Source organism: Quercus suber, unplaced genomic scaffold, assembly GCF_002906115.3.
Source record: "Quercus suber isolate HL8 unplaced genomic scaffold, Cork oak 2.0 scaffold_840, whole genome shotgun sequence".
Classification (NCBI taxonomy): Eukaryota; Viridiplantae; Streptophyta; class Magnoliopsida; order Fagales; family Fagaceae; genus Quercus; species Quercus suber.
The window spans coordinates 111,035-123,561 of record NW_027070270.1 but is presented as its reverse complement, the minus strand read 5'-3'; the positions used below and the strand labels follow the sequence as shown (position 1 = coordinate 123,561).

The window sequence follows — 12,527 nt, the reverse complement described above, 5'->3', positions numbered from 1 at the left end:
TATTTCTAAGCGAGATGTCTAGGTTATAAATCATGTCTTAATTATCAAATTATCTAAGTCAAATTATCCAAAAAAAAAAAATATATATATATATATATATACATATTTAAAGAGTCGTTCAGGTTTCTGATCGCTAACAAAAAGTTTACGATTCAAAATCACCTTCTTCAATTGTAACTGTCGAATTACCTCGAAGAAAGGGAAATAAAAATGATATATATGGAGAATGACGCAGGGAGAGAGAGAGAGAGAGAGACAGGGAGTCCATTCTATTCTTCTTTACTCTTTGTTTCTCTCTCTAAACGCGCCTTTCGGTTTTCATTCAAAGTTAAAAAAAAAACAACTAAACTAAACTAAACTAAAAACTAAACAAACCCATCTGAAACGGTACCAACAGTGGCCTCTACATCAAACCCCATCTCTCTCTAACTTTTTCTCTCTCTAAAAACCCAGAAGTTGAAAACAAGCTCTGTCTGTGTTTTTTCCATGGAAGACGAAGTGGACCCAGTATCGCTTTTCTTGAGTCTAGAGCAGTGGCAAGACCCAGATGAGTTTTCACTTCTGCAGGACTTTCCACCGTCACAGCCTCCACCGGAGACTTTCATGGTGGGTTTCATAATCGCGAACATAGTTGGAATCCAGTACTACTCGGGCACTATAAGCGGTCGAGAAATGGTGGGTTTGGTTCGGGAGCCTCTCAATGCTTACGACCCAAACGCTATCAAGGTTCTCAACACTCGCACCGTCCAAGTCGGCCACATCGAGCGCAACGTCGCCTCGGTCCTCGCGCCTCTGATCGACTCTCTTGCGATTCACGTCGAAGGCATTGTGCCGAACAATCGTGTGCCCGGTAATAGGTTCAAGATTCCTTGCCAGGTCCACGTCTTCGCGAGGGCCGACGCGTTTCAGACAGTGAAATCGGCTATTTCGCGAGGTGGGTTGCACTTGATTTCGGACTCTGATCCGTCTTTCACTCTGTCGGAGGCGGCGGTGGTGAAGGAGAAGAAGAAGGGTGTTGAGGAATTCAAGAGCGTGGATGAAATTTTCAAGCTTGTGGACGAGAATGCGAGCAAGAAAGGTCGTTTGGAAGGCTTGGAACCGCCCCAGAATGTGATCAAATCGAAGCTCTTTAAGCATCAGAAAGAGGGGTTGGGGTGGTTGGTTAATAGAGAGAATTCGAACGAATTGCCTCCGTTTTGGGAGGAGAAAGATGGAAGTTATGTCAATATATTGACGAATTTTAGTACTGAAGTGCGGCCCGAGCCTTTGCGTGGTGGGATTTTCGCGGATGATATGGGGTTGGGTAAGACTCTAACTTTGCTGTCTTTGATTGCATTCGATAAATTCGATAGTGCTTCTGTTAATGAAATTCGTAGTGGTAGTGTAGATTTAGAAAACTTAGATGAAATAGGCGAGGAGGATGGGGATAGTAGCAAGAAAGGTAAGAGAGGTAGAGTAAGTAAGAAGGGTACTTTGTCAAGGAAGAAACGTAAAATTAATGATGCAAGATTAGATGCCAATGTAATAAGGAAGTCTGCTGGTGTTTGTGAGAGCTCTTCTAGTAATTTTGTTATCAAGACAACTTTAATTGTCTGCCCGCCTTCTGTATTCTCGACGTGGGTAACACAGCTTCAAGAGCATACTTGGCGAGGAAAGTTGAAAGTGTATATGTATTACGGGGAGAGAACAAATGATGTTGAGGAGCTTAAGAAGTATGATATAGTATTGACGACGTATAGTACTCTGGCTGCTGAAGTTCAACGGCCATGGTCCCCTGTGAGTAAGATCGAGTGGTGGCGGGTCATTTTGGATGAGGCACATGTGATAAAGAATGTGAATGCTCGACAAAGTGAAGCTGTCACTGATTTGAAAGCCAAGCGGAGGTGGGTTGTTACGGGAACACCAATTCAGAATGGCTCATTTGATTTGTTTTCTTTGATGTCATTCTTGCGGTTTGAGCCATTTTCAATTAAGAGCTATTGGCAAAGCTTGGTACAGCGTCCACTTTCTCAGGGGGACCAAAAGGGCCTCTCACGTCTACAGGTAATTTCATGTTACAGATTTTGCTTACTTTTTACCAAAAAGGGATGTTAGTTTTGTGTTACTGAATTATGCGTTCTTTGAGGTTGGAAATCATTGTTCTATATGGCTAAATGCTTTACTTTTATTGTGAAAGGTTTTCTGATCTTCCTTAGTACTTTGTTTCTTTGCTTAGTCAATTGCTTGAAAGTGTATGGTTTTTGGCTCTTTGCCACGACAGTTGTGTATTTTAAATATAATTGCAAAGATTAAATGATTTTTTATTTATTAATATTTTGGACTTCTGTTGCACTTTCTACTTAGAATAGTGGGACCTATATAGAAGTGAATCACAATAGTTTTTGGCATTTTCATTCTGAAGATTTCAATTTCTTTGGTTATTTGAGATTTTCCTTGCAAAAGGAGTCTTTTGATTTTGATTTTTATAAATATATATTTAAGTAAAAAAGGAGTCTTTTGTTTATAAACAGAAATCTGTTTTCAGAGAACAGTTCCTAACAGGTCCAATTCAATCTCTTTCTCTTTAATTTCAGCTATTGGAATCCAAATTTTCCTTGCCACAAGAGTCCTTTGTTTTTGGTTTCAGTTTCTTAATAGAAAAATGTATTCTGATATAAAATCCTAAGTAAGTCCAATTTGCTTCTAATTGATTGGAACATCTCATGCGAACTATGAAGAGAAATTGTTGGATGGAGGGTTTGTTGAGGAAATGAAGAGAAATTACATCTTCACTTTTTGAAATTGACCAATATCCTGCAGCAGATCAAAATTGGAAGGACTCTTACTGGGATGTGAGGAGTATTTAAGCAGTTAAATTTAAGTAAATTATTAAGATTATTGGCTATAGATTATGAAATCTATGTATTGTACAGCACTATAGAACATAGAAGGTTCTCTGAAAAGATTTCAATTTCAATTACTATAACCATGTTACTGAATATAGATTAACAAAAGATTGAAGCACATAAAGTTTCTCTGAAAATCCATTTTTGTTACAATTGTATCTTGGCAGAGTTCAGGTCTTTATTTGTTTATATATTTATAAGTAAAATTTCAGGTCATTATTGGATGAGTTGTCCATCAACTTGTCTCTCACCACCTTGCATAAAAGGCAAAGTGGGGCAATGTATTAAAATGGATTATTTCTTTCTTTAATATTTGATTGAATGGTAGGATTTGAACAGAATACCTATTCCAACCCTACCACATCCTTTACCACCTGAGTCAAGCACAGGAAGTTCTTGCAGGCATACCTCCGAATGACTAATTAGTTGTTTCATTGTCTCATGTTGATGAAAGAGAACCTTTTTGATTTATAAGGAAGTACATTTTATGAACTTTATATTCAGAATTTGCAATGCATGGACTAGGTTTTCTGCATTAGATTTTTTAAAATGATTATATGAAAGGTTTGGAGAAGAGCAAATTGATTTCATTGGAAAAGTAAATAACAGTGAATATATCTGATTAATAGCATGAAGTGGGTAACATGGATTAATAAGAAGCCTATTAGGTATTTAGGTTTAATCAAAAGCTAATGAAATTTTTATTTCTATTTTTTAGATTTGTTAGTGATACGCTCACCTGGTGGGTTTTGAACTCACAACAACACCCTCCATGCACACTTGTGGGAGGAAGTGTCATTTGAGCCAAGGCTCATTGTTGTAATGAAAAGCTGTAACACTTCTAATTTAGAGAATGATCTGCCTTTTTCTTTTTCCTTCATAGAAATTTTTACAGTGTCTTGTGGTCGTGATTAATTTGAATTGTTCCATTTTCTGCTTTTTTATTTCATTTTGTTGTCTTCTGCAGACTGATTCATATGTATGCACTTTATTGAATTTAATTGGTTACAATTTCAGGTTCTAATGGCAACCATTTCTTTGCGAAGAACAAAAGACAAGGGACTGGTTGGGTTGCCACCTAAAACTATAGAGATTTGTTATGTGGAACTTTCTAAAGAAGAACGTGAATTGTATGACAATATGGAAGGGGAAGCTAAGAGTGTTTTCCGGAATTATTTTAATGCTGGTCGACAGATGCCCAACTACTCAGCTGTACTTAGTATACTCCTACGACTTCGCCAGATATGTATTGATTTGGCGTTGTGCCCTTCAGATCTCAAATCTTTACTTCCTGATCACAATATTGAAGGTAATATGAAAGATGTAAAATTATCTTCTCTTTTTTCCTTTTATTTTATTAAGTTACTGAGATTTTAGTTGCTTAGATTCTGTGAAACTCCCTACTGTTATTTAGCAGATAGTTCTGTCTTCGTGTGTCTGTGTGTGTTTTATCTGCCATCTCAAAATGTCAATTTTGTTAGGCTTGAGGATTTCATTTGGTTGCTCATTCCTAAATTAATGTGTTATCATACTCTTTAGTCTAAGTATTTAGAATAACTTTATCGGTGGTTTTCTCGTCTCCTTTTTGCAATAAAGCTATTTTGTTATTGATACATTAGTGAAGCTTCTTAATTTATATTATAGTGTGAGTCTGAGAGAGGATGATGGTATATTGCTTTCTTATCAAGGCTATCACTAAGGCAATGTTTGGTTGGACGGAAGAAAGAAGAAGGGAAGGGAAGGGAAGGGAAGGGAAGGGAAGAGAAATGAAAAGTTTAAGGGAAGGGAAAGGAAACTAAAGGGAAATGAAAATATGTATTTTGATGTAAAGGAGAAGAGAAAGGAAAGAAATAAAATGTATTTTACAATTTTGTCCTTTTAAATTATAAAGTTTTTTTTTTTTTTTTTTTTTTACAGGTAAGAAATAGTTTTATTGAAAAAGGAATAGCATGAAAAATACACAAGGTTCACGATAGTGAACAAATAGAAAAAAGAAGTAAAAAGAAGCAAACAGACTCTGAGCTATTCTAAGAGACAAAAGAAAATCCGTGAGAGTAGAACAATCCGAGAGACTCCAACTCCGAGACCAATCAAAGAGGGTCTGTTTGCATAAATCTAACAATTGATCCAATGATTTTCCTGTATCCTCAAAAGAATGCCAATTCCGTTTAGTCCAAATATTCCACATTAAACAGCCTGGAACAAAATTCCAAATATCAGAATTATGTTTCCCAAGCCAATGATACCAACAAAAAAATAAGTCTGCAATGGAACCTGGCATGACCCAATCAATCCCAAACAACCGAAGCATATACATCCATAGAGACTGAGAAACTGGACAAGAAATCAGTAGGTGATCAACAGATATAAAAGTAATTTCACAAAAAGTCAAAACTTTCCAAAGTTTTAGTAATTTTATGGATTTGGTGGGAAAGTTAAAAATAAAAAATTGGTGGCATCCATGAAATCCATTTCTCTTCTCTCTTTCCTTCTAACCAAACAACGGAATTTGAGTCTATTCTCTTCCATTTTCTCCTCCATTCCTTCTAAACAAACATAGTGTAAGACTTAAAAGTGAGTTGCATGGAAAACTATTAGAGTCTTCTATGCAAAAAAAACTTATTGTGTGTTTGACCTAAGATTTAGGTTTAAAAATTAATGGCCTGGAAAAATATCAAAAGCAAAAAGAAAAGGTTAACATCAAGTGAGTATGACTCGTTAACGTTGTATATATTGTACGATAACTCTCTAAGGTATTAAAAAAAAAAAAAACATGCTAATTGATTTCATACATGATTTTTGAGAAATTTTGAGTGGAATACATACTCACAAATGATGCATTGCTGCAAATTATAGGTGGAAATGTGAAAAAATTTCAGGCCGTTCATTGTCTTCGGTGGGTCTTTTGACAAGCTATGTGGAAACGAATATTAAAAATACGAGTATCATCATAAAAACCATGAAAGTAATAACGCCAAGAGTCTTGTAGCTTGACTGGTTGACATCTTCTAGTGTTTTTAATGGAGACATCTAAGGTTCAAATCCCCTCTCCCCCATTGTAATTATCGAGTTAGTCTCTTAGAAAGTGACTTTTTGGGTTCTTTCATTGTTGGATTGCAAACAGAGGTTACATTGTCAGTTGAAGGAGAATCAAAAGTCCATTACATTTATGTCTTCATGCCATAAAAGTTAGTGCTAGAATACCTTATTACAATAGAGTTCCTGTGTGGTTTGAAGTTATGGTTATCTCCATTTGAGTATCAACAAAGCTGGGGCCTATTAAAAGTTGGCTGGCTGGATGGCTTACTGACATAAGACCACAGCAAAGAGAGCCTTTCCAGAGTAAGTACCAGGGTGACAGCTTGAGGAAAAGATTGAAGATTTTGGGTTAGTACGGAATTAGTGTTAGAGGTTTATGGTTCAGTTTGGAGCTTGGACTAGGAAATTTTGAATCTTGAAGACCCTAGCTGTAGGAGACTACAAATGAAGTTGTAAGAGTTGTGTTGGTAGCAGTATTTGGGTTTGTTGGATGCTAGGGTTAAGTTTTAAAGAGGGCAAAGGTTAGGGGAGCCATTGGGAATTTAGTGTTTCTAAGGGGAGCCATTGGGAATTTAGTGTTTCTAAAAGGGTTGAGGAAAGGGGTATGAAATGGATTTTAAACAAGGAAGAAAAACTAAAGTTTTGGGTGCCTTTTCTGGGGACCTGGACTGTAGTAAAAATAAAGTTCGCTACTTTTGGATTTTAAAATTTAAAAAATAAGATCTTATAGGCTAATAGTGACTCAAATAGCCTACAGGTCCCAAAAATGCTTACAGTATGCTAAGTGTGGTTTTGAGTGTATTTTTCCACCAAACCAACCTTGCCAATTTTGGGAAATTGAGAACTGACACCAAACTAAAGAGCTGGCCACCAACTGAAGCCAAAGGAGCTTAGTCAAATTTAGCCAGTCAATTTGAGCATCAAAGTAGAATAGTCAGATATTTGTAGAGAGAGAGAGAGAGAGATAGAGATATGGACCATGGGGTTGGCATGTGGGGAGTTCTTGCTTCTTGTGGGTGTAGATGGTTGGTATAGATCTACAATTCAGTTTGAAGAAATTGAAGACTAGATCCCTTGCCATCCAACTGCTCACTAATCTCTCCTATATTTCTAAGAAGCCATATTTTGTAAGTGATGATTTAGAGTTGTTGAGACTTGGCTTACCATTGACCATGCGCACTGCTTTAAAGAATGCAGATTCACAAGCTATGGTAGACATGTCTAGTTTGAAAAGTCAACTAACACAATTTCATAATTCCAAATTGCCATTTATTTTATTGGAAAATTCAATATCCGTTTTCCCTATGCATTATCTGATTGTAATTTAATGAGGCTAATTTTAGAAATCAGTAAATTTTTATTTCGAGGACAGTGCAATACATGATTTCCCCCCAAAAAGTTGGATTTGCTAAGGCTGACAAACAATTTGGGACAGAGGGAGTATTTTGATCATATTAGCTAACTGTTTGAGCTGCATATGTCAACGTACCTATCTCAGTTAGCTGTACAACAAATCTGCTCTTCAAATAACTTCGACTGCCTACCCTCGCTATTATGCTCCCCCACCATTTTCACTGTGATTGAATGCCATTGGACTCCATTTTGGGAAGCTTTATTGGTAGAATTAATTGGTGTAAAGCAGGAGCTGCATAAATGACAACATCATCACCTCAAAGTACTTGTAGAGTTCAGAAGATGCTATCTAGGAGAGTGAGGCTGATTGCTATATTCAATTGGTGGAAAGTGGAAACCAATTTTAAATGGAATTAGGTGCAGTTTGTTGCTTCTGGATGTATTTTGTGGGTACTTTCCATTACTTGTGAAGTATTTGGTAGACATACAGTATACTTACACAACCATGTGGAAAGGAGATATTGTTAACCCTGCTCAGGTTGGTTGGTCGGTCATTTATGAATTACTTGGGCCTTTTGTTATAAGAAAACCATTGGATATAGAGTTTTATGACTGTGGTGGAAAGGATGGGTGGGACAGAGTGGACAGATGGAAGAGTTGTATTTCAAGGGTGTGGCAGTTTTTGTCTACAAATCTTTTGTGTTTGTATGATTCCAGTTAGAATATCACAGGAATTGAGAATATACAGGACTTTTTATTGGCTGGTTGTTGGTAGCGTAGGCAGGAGTATTTGGTTAGTTGGGATGTATTTGATCAACCCAAGAGACAAGATGGTCTTGGCCTGAGAATATTGCTAGAGAGGGTATGGTTGTGGATATCTTTCATTAATCATATCCCATTCTTTGGCACTTGGCTATATTGGCATTGAGGTTATTGGCTGGGACTCTTTGGGGGCAATTCTCACATTTGTGGATATTGATTCACAATGTTTGGAACACTGGAACGTATGTGGTCGGGTTTCTTGATTTGCTTTCACACTCCATGATGATAATATCAATATTTAATGTTTTTATTTTTTGGTATGAGATAGATCAGTGTGCTCGTGCAATTCTGGACATATTTAACAGGCTAATAATTTAATGATGGTGATTTTACTTGTGATAGATTATGTTAATATGCATATGTGCAATATTCATTCAAATATTAGTTTTCTGTTTGCATTTTAGTTTAAGAAGTTCGTATTGCTTGAAATTAGAAGATTGTTTTTCACTTTATCTTGATAATTACCTTGATGCATGTTGTCCAATAAAGTGCTATTTAGGTGACCAATGAGAGTGGTCATTTAGTGGAATGTTGCGCTTGTGTTCTTGCACTTTTTTACAGTGGCTTGCTTTTAAAAATTTATTTATTTATTATTATCTCATGAAGATTGCAAAAGACATCTTTGCTACCAATTTGTTTTCTGTGTGTATTCTGCACTGACAACTTAAAATTGATTATAAGCAGATGTATCCAACAACCCAGAGTTGCTGAAAAAGATGGTTGAGGTACTGCAAGAGGGTGAAGATTTTGACTGTCCAATTTGCATGTCACCACCAACCAATATTGTAATTACACGTTGTGCTCACATTTTTTGCCAAGCTTGTATTTTAAAAACTCTACAGCGCAAAACCTGCTGCCCCCTTTGTCGCCGTCCTGTGCAACAGTCTGACCTGTTCACAGCCCCTCCAGAAAATTCTGATGCTGATGATGCTGGAGTATCCTCGTCAAAAACAACAGCATCTTCGAAAGTTTCCACTCTTCTAAAACTTCTTGTGGAATCAAGAAATCAGAACCCAGCTATAAAATCAGTAGTATTTTCACAGTTCCGAAAGATGTTGATATTACTTGAAAAGCCACTGAAAGATGCTGGTTTCAAAATTTTGCGCTTAGATGGGTCTATGAATGCAAAGAGAAGGGCTAATGTAATTGAAGAATTTGCAATTCCTGGACCAGATTCACCCACGGTTTTGCTTGCAAGTCTTAAGGCCTCAGGAACAGGTATAAACCTCACAGCTGCTTCTAGAGTCTACTTGTTGGAGCCATGGTGGAACCTTTCGTGTCCTCATGTCTCTATAAGCTCTTTTGAGCGTAGCTTGTACATGTGAGACTGTGAGTGCTACATATTACATGTCCTCATGTCTTTATGAGCACATTTTGCGCTTATTGTACATGTAAGTGCTACAATATAACATGTACATGTTTTGTACTCCCTTTTATGTAATGGAACTTGTGCATGCATCTATATACAAATTCAAATCTAGTTTGGATACACCTTGTTTCTATAGAGAATAGATAATTGATTGAGTTGGCAACTTTTTTTACTAAATTCAGGTGTTAAAAAGAGAAAGATGTTCCAAATTGGAATTTTATATTCTAATTCACTTTTATGCGTGAATCTTTTAATAATTGAACCATGGTAGCCAAAGGATATAAGTGTAGAGTCTAGTCTCAACAGTCTATAAGCGCCAATGGTGAAACAAAAGGTAAAATAACATTCCTTCCTCTTATTTTATTTTATTTTAATTTTAATAATAACAAAAAAATAGGTAGAGGAGAGCGACTTGAGTTGGTGTCTTTTACTTGGGCTTGGTGTCTTTTACTTGGGCGTGACTATAATAAGGTGAAATAACATTCCTAATTAACACTTAAAAGGGCTCCTGCTATATGTTTTCTTATACCCTTTTATTCTTTTCAATTGTTGAGTTCACTTCGTTAATCAGGAAAAAAAAAAAGAGCCTATTCTGCAGGAAAAAAGAATCATATTAACATATGTTAATGACATGATTGAGAAAAAATACAGGATCAAGAGAATGAGAACTGACCTAGGAAAAAAAAAATCCCATAAGCAATACCAGAAAATCTCTCTAATAAAAGCCCTAAGCCGAATTTAATAAAAAAAAAAGAGGGAAATTGATTTTAATAAAAGCTGCTACCATTGCTCTGTTTCTTTCCACTCACAAAATATAGACTTCTAACTCAATCTTTAGAGGATGTGTGATCAAACTTCACAGGTTGATCCCCGATCTAGGAAGTAGACTTGTGTGAACTACAGGCGTCCTGGCCATCAGTGAGAAGCCATAATCTCCCTTTTACTTGACTGGTCCTTACTGTGATTCCTCTTTTTCTTGAACATCCATCACCCACAGATGCATTAGTTAGAGGGGTGATCTAGTTCCAAGTACCATTGTAAAATTTCAAATATACATTTTTCCTTAAGATTTAAAGAAACAAGACTAGTGAGAAACTATTAATGTCACTCAATTCTAAGACTTGCTCTAAATTTTAGACATAGAACCTGAAAAATATACTTGAGTTGGGAAAATAATTTTATTTATAAAGCTTTTTAACCCTTTTATATTGCCTCATCCTTATCTGTATTAGAAACTCATCATATCTGTCTTCAATGACAAAGCATTACCATTAGTCAAAATCATTAGTAGTCTCCATACAAATCATTAGCAATCATTAGTAGTCTCAATGACAAAGAAATTTGTAAGATGTAAAGTAAAAGCAAAGAAGCAAGGAAGACGATTTCACAAATTCAGTAGAACAAAATGTATTCCTGATATTGTAGCCAGGCTCTCTTGGCTGACATTTGGAAATTCTACTAAAAAAAATAACAAATCCTTTTAAGTTTCTTCTATACAAAAATGTCTTCTAATGAAAACCCATTAGCCAAACTCACTTGACCAACAGACAGTGGCAAAAAGATTAGACAAATCCCAAAAAATAAAATCTTTTCTACAACACTACAATATCTCCTGCCTAAAAAAAAACCCTAATAGCCAAAAAATTTTTCCCTTGAGCAATTCAACAAAATCTCTTCTTTACAGAAAACCCAAACAGCTAAATCACTTAATGAACAAAGAGGGAAGATGATGACATTTCCTTTGCAAGGCAATCCTGTTGATAGCAGCAAGATCCTTCACCTCTCTGCAATTTTCAAACTCTTTTCTTGCCTTCTTCATCAAGTTTCCCTTCTTTATGTTACAGATCTCATCACATCCCCTCTTTCTTGTGATGGATTTCACCACTTCGCAAACCTTGAGTTGCCTACTCTGTTTCCTCTCATTCTCTTTCTTGTAAAGTAGATTTACTCGATCAATCGCTTTGTTCTCAGCCTCAGCCCTTTCCTTCAGTTTAGCTACATACAATGTGACCCACTTGAGCGAAACCTTCTTTTCCCTCATCCTTTGAACCACAGCATCAGCCTTTGAAACCCCGAATTCCCTTTCGTAGAATTTCTTCCACAAATGATCAGTCACAAGGCTCAGATCTCTCCCTCTGGATTTGCAACACTTCTCCACATACATCAACTGATCAACGTTGCAGTGTGGCAAAACCTTCTCAAGAATCAAAACATCACACGCCGCAAAAACCTCAAGACGGCGCGTGTCGCCCACACGCCCAGCTTGCGTTAGTGTGTCTATCATCTTCTCAATCTCAAGTAAACCAGACCCAGACACAGACCCATCTTCAATTTCATTGCCCTTTTCCACAATTATTTCCGCAGCAAATTTTTGATTCTCGGACATCCTTTGATTACTCTCTGATCAAGATGATCAGAACTTTCACCACTAGAAATCGAAAACGCGTTTGTAAAAGCAGAGCAGAGTTATACACAGAGAAAAATTCTAAACAGAGCAGTCTTCTTAAGCCGGTCATATTTATAATAGACCCATACATCACCGACTTGGTTTCCAACGGTCGAAAATACATAATGGGCTTAGCTAATAATTTGAAATTTGAAATTTGAAATTAAAGCCCAATACGCGTGGTCTAGCTGTAACGGGCTTGAGTTGGAGCCTCTGAGCCAGTTCTGATTGGGTTCTTTGGCCCAATACAGTTAATAGCCGCGGTTTCAAAATTTTTTTTTTTTGAGAAAGAGTTATAAAGACTAAAAGAGTAAAGAGTTCTGCTAGTAGTACCACAATTTTGGCATAACTTTACTATAATTTGTTCAGATGGCGAGTTTTGAGTGATGAAGTTGTAGGTCTACATGGATTCACTATTTTTACTCTACCACTCACAATTTGCCACATGTGCAAGTTGTTTTAAAAGTTTTGATTTTAGCAATTTTGTTACATAAATTCCAAGTGACCCAATATCCTATTATTAGGTCACTTGTTGTATGTAAAATATGAAATTAAATCTAAAATTAACTAAATATATGGAGTTTTGAAAATAAAATATAACATGATAAGTAAA

The 12,527-nt window shown here is 36.3% G+C and overlaps 2 protein-coding genes across 2 annotated transcripts; one reads left to right on the top strand and one right to left on the bottom strand.

The window, feature by feature from the left end:
• Nucleotides 1-241: 241 nt before the first annotated feature.
• LOC111986495 (putative SWI/SNF-related matrix-associated actin-dependent regulator of chromatin subfamily A member 3-like 1) lies at nt 242-9,424 on the top strand. Its single transcript, XM_024018127.2, has 3 exons — nt 242-2,043; nt 3,903-4,194; nt 8,784-9,424. The coding sequence occupies exons 1-3, from the start codon at nt 487-489 to the stop codon at nt 9,422-9,424; spliced, it is 2,490 nt and encodes an 829-aa protein (XP_023873895.2). The 5' UTR covers nt 242-486.
• Nucleotides 9,425-10,917: 1,493 nt separating this feature from the next.
• On the bottom strand, nt 10,918-11,928 carry LOC111986493 (uncharacterized). Its single transcript, XM_024018125.2, has one exon. The coding sequence runs from the start codon at nt 11,852-11,854 to the stop codon at nt 11,171-11,173; it is 684 nt and encodes a 227-aa protein (XP_023873893.1). The 5' UTR covers nt 11,855-11,928; the 3' UTR covers nt 10,918-11,170.
• Between the last annotated feature and the right edge of the window lie 599 nt (nt 11,929-12,527).